The sequence below is a fragment of the Echinops telfairi genome, unplaced genomic scaffold, assembly GCF_000313985.2.
Source record: "Echinops telfairi isolate 266 unplaced genomic scaffold, ASM31398v2 ScPeMD7_3;HRSCAF=10, whole genome shotgun sequence".
In the NCBI taxonomy this organism is placed as follows: Eukaryota; Metazoa; Chordata; class Mammalia; order Afrosoricida; family Tenrecidae; genus Echinops; species Echinops telfairi.
In genome coordinates, this window is record NW_022103899.1 from 32,282,802 (window position 1) to 32,294,552 (window position 11,751).

General features: G+C 39.5%; 1 protein-coding gene across 1 annotated transcript in view; it reads right to left on the reverse strand.

Annotated features, from left to right (window-relative positions):
• Positions 1-5,380: 5,380 nt before the first annotated feature.
• NDUFS1 (NADH:ubiquinone oxidoreductase core subunit S1) overlaps positions 5,381-11,751 on the reverse strand; it is a 36,614-nt gene continuing 30,243 nt past the window's right edge. The window contains exons 16-19 of the mRNA XM_004701559.2: positions 9,635-9,810; positions 7,061-7,195; positions 6,860-6,932; positions 5,381-5,730 (exon numbers count right to left, since the gene is read on the reverse strand). Of these exons, the coding sequence (XP_004701616.1) occupies positions 5,639-5,730; positions 6,860-6,932; positions 7,061-7,195; positions 9,635-9,810 (476 nt within the window). The 3' untranslated portion in view covers positions 5,381-5,638. The remainder of the gene's footprint in view (positions 5,731-6,859; positions 6,933-7,060; positions 7,196-9,634; positions 9,811-11,751) is intronic.

Genomic DNA, 11,751 nt, shown 5'->3' on the forward strand with positions numbered 1-11,751 from the left:
ACAACACAAGATTTTCTCGACAGTCCTTTATGGAGCCAAAATGATGATGCCAATAATGGACTTTATTAATATAATTTACTAATCTTAGGATCTTACTCAGAGCCTATTCAAATGAAGTAATATTAATAACTAGTCCTAAATTGTGCACATGCCCTATTTTTAAATGCTGACTTTTCAGTTTAAATGGCTTTTAAACTATTATATCAAAGATTCTGAATTCTGTACCTTTTACAAACATGGGACTGAATATGATACAGACCTGCTGTTCGGGGCCGTTACAGACAACAGAATGAGGCACGCCCAGCTGCGGTGGGAGCCCACTGTTGCAGCCACTGTGCCAACCCAGCTCCTGAGGTCTTCTTCCTTCTCCGTGCCCCTCTACTGTGAACTGCATCAATGCCCAGGTCGGTCTTCCACCTTTCAACACTCTCATGGTATCATCATGTCAAAATACTAGGCAGGGAATATTTGGTTCTGAGATTGTTGTCTTAATATAGGACCTGAGAGGATTAGTCAGTTTTCTCATTAACATACTTGTCACTTGGGCTAAATTAAGCAAGCAAACCAATTAAAGTGCTAGGCAATTGTTAAGATATTTTAAAATAATGGTTATTAAAAATTATTACAGAATTATATACTATCTTTTCTTTATAGAAAAATACTCAGGCATGTGAATATGCAGGAGCATCAAAAAGTTTATAGAATTCCATTATATTTCACTTTCATTTTTTTCAAGAACTTTTGAAGGTCCCTTATATACAACTGTATGTTAATGAAAGTAAAAATAACCTAGCCCAGTATGGCTTACACCTCAACATTCAGAAAACAAATATCCTTACACTTGGATCAATAGTCAGCATTATAAACGGAGAAAAGATGGAAGTTGCATGGGTTTTTTATTGAATCTATAATCAACAGTCAAGAAATTAAATGAAGTATTGCATTGGGCAGATCTTCTGTACAAGACTTCTTTTAAGTGTTAAAGAACCAAGACATTAAAAAAAAAAGAACCCCCCCCAACTACCAGGACCCCAATTTTGCCTTGCAGACCTGGTTAGACCAGATGATGCACAGCGGTACAGATGGGAATTGGAAACGCAGGGAATCTAGGACAGATGAACCTCTCAGGACCAGGGGTGACAGTGGCAATACCAGGAGGGAAAGGGGGTGTAGAAAGGGGGAATGAATCACAGGGAGCTACATATAACCTCCTCTCTGGGGGACAGGCAGCAGAGGGATGGGTGAAGGGAGACGCTGGACAGTGTAATATAAGATACAATAATAATTTATAAATTATCAAGGGTGCATGGGGGAGAGGGGAGGAAGAAGGGAGGGGGAGGGGAAAAAAGGAAAATGAGCCGATTCCGGGAACCCAAGAGGAAAGCGAATTTTGGGAATAATGAGGGCAACAAATGTATAGATGTGCTTTACACAATTTTGATCTATGTATTATGATGAGCCCCAATAGATTGGAAAAAAAAAAAAAAGAACCAATACATTTTGAGGAGTAAGATGCACCTGACCCAAAGTATTTTCTTTCTTTTTTTTCTCCACCCCCTGACCCAAAGTATTTTTAGTCACCTCATATGCCATATGCATGTGCAAGCTAGGTACTTGGCACCTGCTATCACTGGGAGAGCAGTCCCCGGGAAAGGACCGGTCCGTGAAGTAGGGCGGCCCTGGACGAGATGGACTGACACAGTGGCTGCGAAGGGCTCCAGCGCAGTAACTGGGAGGACGGGGCAGGGCTGGGCTGCTGCAGACAGGCGTGCCGAGTCAGGACTGACTCGATGGCACCCAACAACAGATCTTTATCTGATCTTTTTAACCCCTGCCTACACGTTTGCCAAAGTGAATCACAAGCCTGCCAGGCCAGGATGCTGGGTGGAGGAAGGCCTTCACACGTGTGGCTTAGAAATGAGTCCCAATCACATTCTCACCATTAATACTGATCCCCACAATAGCCTCCCCTAACAGTGCTACCCCAAAGTTCTCTCTTAAAAGCACATGGCTGATTGCCACCTGGCTGGCAGCTTTAACTATAGAAGCAGATGTGCGATTGCTCTCCCTGCTAGCAGATTCACTCCCCTTTACACGCGCCCCCAGCACTCCAATAAAGTCAGGGACCCCTAGGGTTAGGCTAGAGTTAGAGGGGCTTGCATACCTCAAGCATATATAAGATGCTGCTAAGAATATAGTTTCTTTCTGTGCAGACCTGGTTCCTGAAGTCATGGCAGAAGTGAGTACCCCAAAACTTTTGTCTGTCTCTTTTTTCCCTCAATCACACAATCACCCCTTAGGACCCATCCAGATGTTAGGCTGGATCTGTCTGTCCTGGCATGACGTGTTTCAGCAAATCAGCCATCATCTAAAAATAGATTATAAACTAGTTATTGATAAGGAATACTATTTTATTAACAAATTCACTAAGATAATCAACAAAATGTTGAGGGCATTCCATATGGAGTACAGGCTCTAAGATTTTTTTTCTTGTGTATACATTGCTTTGATAACTGTCCAAACTATTTTCTCAGGGAGCATGGATAGTGCAAATACTAAGAATGTCCATGTTCTTCCCATTAGCTCTATACAAGTTATCTGACATTTCTTGAGCCTCATTACGATCAATTTTGTATAGACTACTCAATGTATTTAAAAGTGTGAAGGCACACTCTTATGAAGCCCTCAATAAATTATCTCGACAGTGCCTTCTTTATCCATAACTATGTTCTCATTGATGACTTTAGAAGGCGACTTTATCAACCAGTGTAGCAGTTACATGATCTGTCAACTTGAGGAAGGGGTGAAGTCCAGCCTGTCAATCAGGTGATAGCCAATGAGGCCTGTGGGCATGGCCTTCACCTGAGAATTCTGGGAATTTCTATCTCCCCGCACCAGGAGACAGGACATACACTCTCCCTGTGAGGCATTTGTTGACAAGCCACATGGAGCTAAGCCAATGGAGCCAGAGCCCTGAAGCTGGAGGAGCCACATGGAGACCCACGCCAGTGCTGAGATGCCTCCACTGCCACTGGATCCACAACTTTCCACCCACTGGCCTGTGGTCTTTCTGCATTTGGCGTCATTGCACGGTTGCGTGTCTAAAGAGGAATTTATAGACTGGTATTGGACACATGGGCTAATATGGGACTTAGGCACTTGAACTGGACTGAGCTGTTTTCTTTATATAAGTACTCTTTTATATAAAAATTTTCTTATACACAGATGAGTGTCTATGAATTTCTCTAGTCAACCTGGACTAACACAACCAAGTTATTCTTTCTTCATAAAGTCATTTCACTAGTGAGCATCTCTTATGTTTATGCTTATACTGGCCTTACTATATAGCATTACCTTAACAGGTGCCCTTGAGGCAGATTTCCATGTTTACATAGACACCAACAGATTTTACGGAGCACTACTTACTCCAGGCAAGACAACTTAAAAGCCATTTGAAATAGTGTACCAGCAAAGGGCTAATAGACCATATGAACCACAGCCTCTACCAGTCTGAGACTAGAAATAGATGGTGCCTTTCCAACATTACACGCTGCTGTGATCGAGATTACAGCAGGAGGGCCCCAACAGTGAGAGAAAAAGATAGGGCATAATTACTACCTAGCACCCGTAATTGATACCTTTAAAGTCCTCCTACCAGCCATGTTTTATACCTCAAGGCCCAGATGGCATGCTATAGGGGCAAGTAACAGGCTTTATCATGCCTCTGGAGGCTTAGAATCAGACCCCAAGTGATCCCTGGTAGTTAGGTCAGCACTCAGGAATTGGCCTCAGGTACTTTCAGAACAGGGGCCAAAGGTCAAATCATCCTCTGTAAAGGAGTCCTGTCCCCCAAACACCCCAAGTGCTGTAGTGAATGTTTTTCAACACCTGCTGCCTTGGAATGGGCAGGATCCTGAACTTGCTTAGTCTATAGATATGACACTACATCATTCATATTCTTTCACCAGCAAGCCTAGTAAGTGTACACACATTTGTATAAAATACAGAAGAACTGGGAGTACACATGACTGGTGCTATTGCATGCTGTCATGTCCAACTAATCCCAGCCCTCCTCTGACACGCGAGTGCCCCAAGGTCTCGGAGGCTGAGACCTGTGTGAGCAGATGGCCAGGTCTTTTCGCCTGCAGCAGCTGGTGTTTGTGAACTGCTTTTCTGTTGGTTAGCAGTTGAGCACTTTAAACATTGTGCCAACAGGGCTCCCTGACACTGCACTAGAGGATAAAATACACTGTTGTAAAGAAGTACTACTATTTTTACACAAACAATGCCCATGATGACATCCTATTTTTGCAAACCAGTCTCTTTCGTAGAAGTTCCCTATGCATATTACATGCACGCACTTCACATGAACTCAAACTTTACGAGTCTTCAATATGGAAGCCTTGGTGATAGAGCACTTTTCTAAAAAAGTGTTACATTAGGAAAATGAAGTCCTAGAGTTGGGCTGTCTTTTTTTTTGGATTACTAGAATAATTTAGTTGACTTAACATGACAGATGGTGCTAATGAATATAAGAAAACAATGATATAAACTATAACTTTATGTCTGTCTCATTCCAAGATTTTGTTTTCTAAGTTGTAGCAGTTTCCCTCAATTCCTTGTAGGACTGAGGTTTCTAAACAGATTGAGCAAACAGAAATATTTGTTATCGAGTTTCTTTATATTAATTCTTAGAAGTAACTAACTACAGAATCATTATTAATGGGAGGAAATTATTTGTACCAGTTAGGAAAAACATGGAGTCAGAAGCAGGCTTGAGTCTGGAACTTTTTAAAATATGTGGCCTTGGACCACATAGTTGTATTACTCTTTAGTAATTCAAGTGCTTTAGTTTTTCATTTGTACAATGAAAAATGCTGTTTCGTAGGGTTGTTGCAAGGACAAAAATGAGATACTACACATAAAACCAGTGTTTCCAAACCAAAACACTCACAGTGACCCCACAGAGCCGAGTAGACTGCCTGGGTGGGTTTGTGAGACTTTAAATTGTTACAGGAGTAGAAGTCTTATCTTTCTCCCTTGGTGCAACTATGGGTTTCTAACTGCTGGCCCTGTGGTGAACAGCCCGACCCACCAGCCACTGTCCCCCCACAGTGCAGTGCACAGACAAAGCTAGAATCATTAGCTATTGTTAGTATGGTTAGCCAACATACATATATGAAGGAAATTAGAAAAGTTCATGGAATTAAAAGATAGTCAAATTTTCCATTAGTTTTTTGAAGTGTTCGTGTCTATTTATTTTTCCTTTTTATTCAGCTTGACAGAACGCTAAAATATTTTCTTTAACACAAGTGGGTCCTAATGAGAGCTCTTCCCATTTCATCCATGTTACAAAGTGAAACATGCAGGTACACAAAAATTAATATTTTAAGTACTTTCTTTGTATTTGTCACAAAGATTATTATTGCTCTTACATGAAAGAACATCTGTATGCATTTTTATTAACTGTTTAACAATGCTAACACAACATGTGAATGTCTTTGAAACCTTAAAGTTCCTTAATAAATGTAGCATTTTCATGGTGTAACCTTACTTATTACATCATTCAGGTTTTTATTAAGGGATCACTCCAATGGAACTGTCCATTAGCTAGAAAACTGGGTTTCTGGTAGCTGTTTCAACATATGGATGGCTCCTCTACTGCCTGGGCACCCTCAGTTACAGCTTTCACACACTTGGCCATCGTCTGTGAGGCTCTGCTAATAGAATCTGTAACAAAATGAAGAAAATTGGCATTTTTTAATAATAAAACATTTAAAAGCCAGCAAAATTTTAACAATGTACATGTTCATGGGTGTGTGCGTGCACACACATACACAATTAGGCTCTAGGTACTTATATGTAAATGTCATAAGGTTGACTAACAAATTCAGAAAATCAGTCCCCTCTTGGCTAAATGCAGGAAAGAAGCTCCACTGAATGTACATTCCTTAAAAGTACCCTAACAGTTTATATCTCTACCGCTGTCTAATCTGTAACTCTCTGAAAAACCTTCACAGAAATTGAACTTAGAAAAACTCTCTAAAATCACTATACAAATAGTGCTTTTCCTTTTAATAGTAAATATTTTATATTTAAAAGTTACTACTAATGCATTTTCAAATTCTGCCTATATTTCTATTGACTAGTTTCTAAAACAAGATACTAAAAGTAAAGTCTAAAAGTATCAAACACTACCAATCAATGGTTGTTAACTATTGTAATTTATTAATCATTTTATTGGGAGCTCTTATAGATATCGTAGTTCAATCCATAGTTCAATCACAGTGTTGTACAATTGTTACCACAATTAGCTTCAACATGTTTTATTCCTTCTTGAACTCCTTGATACCGGCTCCCTTTTATTCCCTCCCTCCTCAGCATACTCCTCAGAAACCCTTATTTGTTTTTTGCCATATTGTACACATCCAATATATCCATTCACATACAATTCTGTTGTTCGATCCCGAGTGGAGTTATACAGTCATCGATGCTATCAGCTCCCCATTCTCCCCAATGGTTTGAACGATGATGCTAAATTACAGTAGTTGCTATGAAGCGGGTTCCAACTCAGCTAACTCCCTGTGTAAGAGTGGACCTCTGCTCCCCAGGCTCTTCAGTGGCTGCTTTTGGAAGTAGACTGTCAGGCCTTTCTTCCATGCTGCCTCTGGGCTAAACCTTTGAACTTCGGGTTAGCAGTTGAGCATATTATCCATTTCACCACCCAAGGCCTGCAGGCCAAACTGGGGGATTTTATTTCTTTCCACCTTTCATGGTTTGTGGTCATAGTGATGGAGTTAAGAATATTTATTAATGAATTACTTAGATAAGAGAACTGGTGAGGACTACAGTTACATACCTGTCATGTAGAAGTCTTTTATTGTTAGCTGAGGTGGGATAAGTGGATCAGCAAGCAGCTGCTGATTCACTAGCTGCCACACACATTTAAATTAAAAAAAAAAAAGAAGAAATTAGTGATCAATGACAATGGTAAAAACTAGTGTTATTCCATTAATGGATACATCATTATGCAAAGTGTACACAGAGAAGTGCTTATTACCTTTGAGAGCTCGTTTGATTGCTGAAAGTAGTTGGCTCCTTCAACATCATCGTATCGAACAAGATTAGGAGAGACTTCTTCCAATCTGTTCCTCACTTGATCCAGAGTATCATATGGAAGAGTGATACCAGCAATCTGCAATATATTGAGTCCCCCAAAATGACATAAAACTTGAGTACTTAAAATTTTCAAGTGATATATATATAATTTTAACTAAGTGAAAAAATGTAATACTACTGAAAAATTTATTGGAATCCATTAACCACCCTATTTATCAAGCAAGTAGTTACACAGGAACACAATTGTCAAATTTTCTATTAGCTCAGAGAGCTGTCAATACACTAGTATTTGTAATTTAGATTTCAAAAACACTCATTATGAAATGATTAAAGAAACAATGCAAATTGAATGTTTCTGTCATTTATTAGTAATCATATAAAGTCTATAGATGATAGTATAATCTCATGATGCTTATTTTTATACCAAAAGGAGCTTAAAAGGAACTACTATTCCTACAAAATTTTATTTTGTTATGGAGCATATACACAGCAAAGCAGACAGCAGTTTAGGGGCACTGGTTAAATTCTTCACTTCATGCGACCAGCCCCATTCTCTCTTCTGGAGATGGTCCTCTAATTAGCACGGACTCTCTTGCTAAGGTTTCTAGCTAACCTTTCAATTTGGTGTTTTCAACCTGATTGCATGTAGGTACTTATTTAAAGAATGCAATGCTTAAGGCAGACATTATTAAACTAAACTATTGTTCAGTTTTAAGATAGGGGATATTTCTGGTTTAAGATCTAAAAATTATCTCAGGGCACAAAAGGAACTTTATTTTATCGTTTTATTAGGGGATCATACAACTCTTATCACAATCCATACATACATCAATTGTGTAAAGCACATTTGTACATGTATTGCCCTCATCATTCTCAAAACATTTGCATTCCACCTAAGTTCCTGGCATGAGCTCATTTTTCCCCTCCCTCCCCACTACCCCCTCCCCCGTGAACCCTTGATAATTTATAAATTATTATTTTGTCATATCTTGCCCTGTCTGACATCTCCATTCACCAACTTCTCTGTTGTCCGACCCCAGGGAGGAGGTCACATGTAGATCCTTGTAATAGGTTCCCCCTTTCCACCCCACCCTCCCTCCACCTTCCCAGTATTGCCACTCACACCACTGGTCCTGAAGGGATCATCTGCCCTGGATTCCATGTGTTTCGAGTTCCTATCTGTCAGTGTACATTCTCTGGTCTAGCCAGATTTGTAAGGTAGAATTGGGATCATGATAGTGGGAGGAGGAAGCATTTAGGAACTAGAGGAAAGTTGTATGTTTCATAATTGCTACATCGCCCCGACTGGCTCGTCTCCTCCCCGAGATCCTTCTGTAAGTGGCCTACAAATGGGCTTTAGGTCTCCACTCTGCACTCCCCTCCTCATTCACTATGAGTTTTTGTTCTGATGATGCCTTATACCTGATCCCTTTGACACTTCATGATCGCACTGGCTGATGTGCTTCTTCCATCTGGGCTTTGTTGCTTCTGAGCAAGATGGCCGCTTGTTTACCTTCAAGCCTTTAAGACCCCAGGCGCTATATCTTTTGATAGCCGGGAACCATCAGCTTTCTTCGCCACATTTGCTTATGCACCCATTTGTCTTTAGCGGTCATACACATTGATGTGATTTTTTGTTCTTGGATACCTGATAATTGATGCCTTTGGCACCTCGTGATCACACAGGCTGGTGTGCTTCTTCCATGTGGGCTTTGTTGCTTCTGAGCTAGATGGCCGCTTGTTTACCTTCAAGTCTTTAAGACCCCAGATGCTTATCTTTTGATAGCTGGGCACCATCAGCTTTCTTTACCACATTTGCTTATTCACCCGCTTTGTCTTCAGCGGTTGTCGGGAAGGTGAGCATCATAGAATGCCAATTTAATAGAAGGAACTATTCTTGCATTGAAGGAGTATTTGGCTGGAGGCCCAATGTCCTTCTGCTACTTTAATACTAAACCTATAAATATATGTATATATATCTATTTCCCCATACTCATATATATATTTCCATATGTACATGCCTTTATTTAGACCTCTATAAATGCCCTTTGCCTCCTAGCTCTTTCCTCTATTTCCTTTTACTCTCCTCTTGTCCCACTATCATGCTCAGTCTTCATTTGGGTTTCAGTAATTCTTCTTGGTTACATTACCCTTGATCACGCTCTACCAGGCCTCCTACACCCTTCTCACCACCGATTTGGATCACTTTTTGTTCTCTTGTCCCTGGATTTGTTTACACCACTACCTTTCCCCCACCCCCCCCTCTCCCATGTGCCCCCCGGGAACAGTCGGTCCCATTGTTTTCTCCTCCAGACAATAGGAACTTTTAAAGCAAAAGCCAAATCAACAATTTTCTGAAACTTCAAATCCCCATTTTCTGAAAGTAGTTGCATATAGAGATAATTTTAATCATTTCTTACTCTTCAGACTGGCACCTTAATTTTTAAAATTGTTAAAAAAAACTAACATATCAAAAACTCTGGTAGCCTAACAAGCAATGCCTCAAAAGCAATACCTCAGAGAGGGCTCTTATAATTCTCCAGTCTTCTCTTGCCAAACCAGGTGGCATCACAGCTACTTTGGTCTGCTGAGCTCTGCCCTCAGTGTTGACATACGTGGCAGACTTCTCTGTGTAAGCAGCTCCTGGGAGAATAACATCAGCTACAGGAGCTCCCACATCACCGTGATGGCCTTTGAGAAATGGAAAATGGCAAAGCACATTCTAAGTAATGGGTAAAAGCTTTTACATAAAGATAACATGAAACCTCTTAGATCCCTTTTTAAAAATTATCCAGGGAATTTAAAATGCACGATAAAAAGGTACAATATTGTACTGAAGTATTTGGAGTAGAAATTTTAACCCATCTCAGCCCTAATTCAACTCCTTTCCCAAAGAGAAATACTGTTAAAAAGATGGTATATATCTTTCTTTTAACTACTTTATGCAACAACATGATGCTATAAAGATGTAGCTAATGAACAATTAAGTATACTATTTTTTTTCCCCCAAAGTAGAAATACTCAAGATGGAGTCTGATGAACCAGGGTAACAGATGACTAAGACAATAATAAAACGGAAAAGGGCATAGGTAGAAAAATGAAAGAAACAGTATTCTACAAGACTATCACCTATTAATTTAATAGAACTACTAGAAGCTAAAAAAAAAAACAAAAAACTTTAAGAACTAGAGTTCAGTCAAGAGAGATTAGGTTAAAGAACAATTTATAAGGTGGCTTAAAATAGTTCTGGGAAAAATTCCATTATCTTTTAATTCAATTGTTCCTTGGGCTTTTTGAGGCACCTTGGTATACAGTTTGATCTCATTTGTGTGTGCATGTCAAATTATCAAGTACACGTATAAAAACTGTTATCAGAGATTATCTCTGGAAAGCATTAGAAAGCAGGATTTGTTTATGCATTTTGGTGCAACCTTACCAAACTAAAGATACAAAATATTGTATAAATGCATTTTTTGTGCCATGGCAATAAAATGACTATTATGTATTGTTTTTTTGGTGTGTGTGAAATAAAGTAGTAAGTTACATAATTCTTTTTCTTTTTAAAAATGTCAAACAAAAAGGCAAAGGAGTATGTATTATGATTACATGTGATTCATTAAATGTTATGTGTACATAACAAAAGTGGCTCAGGCTAAAAATTTTAGAGTTCTATGGTTTCCACAATTTTTGTTGTTCAAAAACTGACATGCTAAAGAGACAAAGTTAAAGTAATCTTACTTATCGCTGACTTTTTCTCCTCAAAATTATTAAATTGGATTTTGCTTTCTTAAACTGAATTTCTCCACACAGAAATAATCTACTTTTCTTCTAGGACTCAAGTGGTTAAAATTTTTCGTGATGCATAGTGGAGCTAATAATGAGTATAAGAACAAAGAAAATGTTTAAAGAGTGATTGTGGTGATGACTGTACAACTCTTCTCGATATGCTTGAACTAGTGAATTGGTATGGTTTGTGAATTGTATGCTAATAAAACTTAACAATGTCGATGGAGTCAGGTAAAAGGTACCAGAAGACCCAAAACAATGAAAAAATAACATATTGTTGAAACGATGGTGGGTAGAGCAGAGACCCCAAACTCGTCTGTGGATAGGATATCCCCTCACTAAAGGGGCACAAGGAAGGAATGAGTCAACCAAGGTGCAGTACAGACGAAACTATCGGTTCTTTCAGGTTCCTTACCCCCAACTAACATGACCCCAGTCCTGCCTTTCAGTTCTGGTTAGACCAGCACATATACACTGGTACAAACAAGAGCTCAGGACACATGGAATCCAGGTCAGATAAACCCCTCAGGTCCAGAAATGGGAGTAGCATACCAGGAGGGTAGGGGGAAGGTTGGGGGAGGAAAGGGGAACTATCACAATGTTCGACATATAACCTTTCCACCCCCAGGGGATAAACAACAGAAACATGGGTAAAGGGAGACAGCAGATATGAAAATAATAATTTATTAAGGGGTCATGAGGGTGGAAGGGAGGGAAAAATGAGGAGCTGACACCAAGGGCTCAAATAAAAAGCAAATGTTTAGAAAATAATGATGGCAACATATGTACAAATATGTTTGATACAACTGATGTATAGAATGTTATAAAAGCTGTAACAGCCCCCCC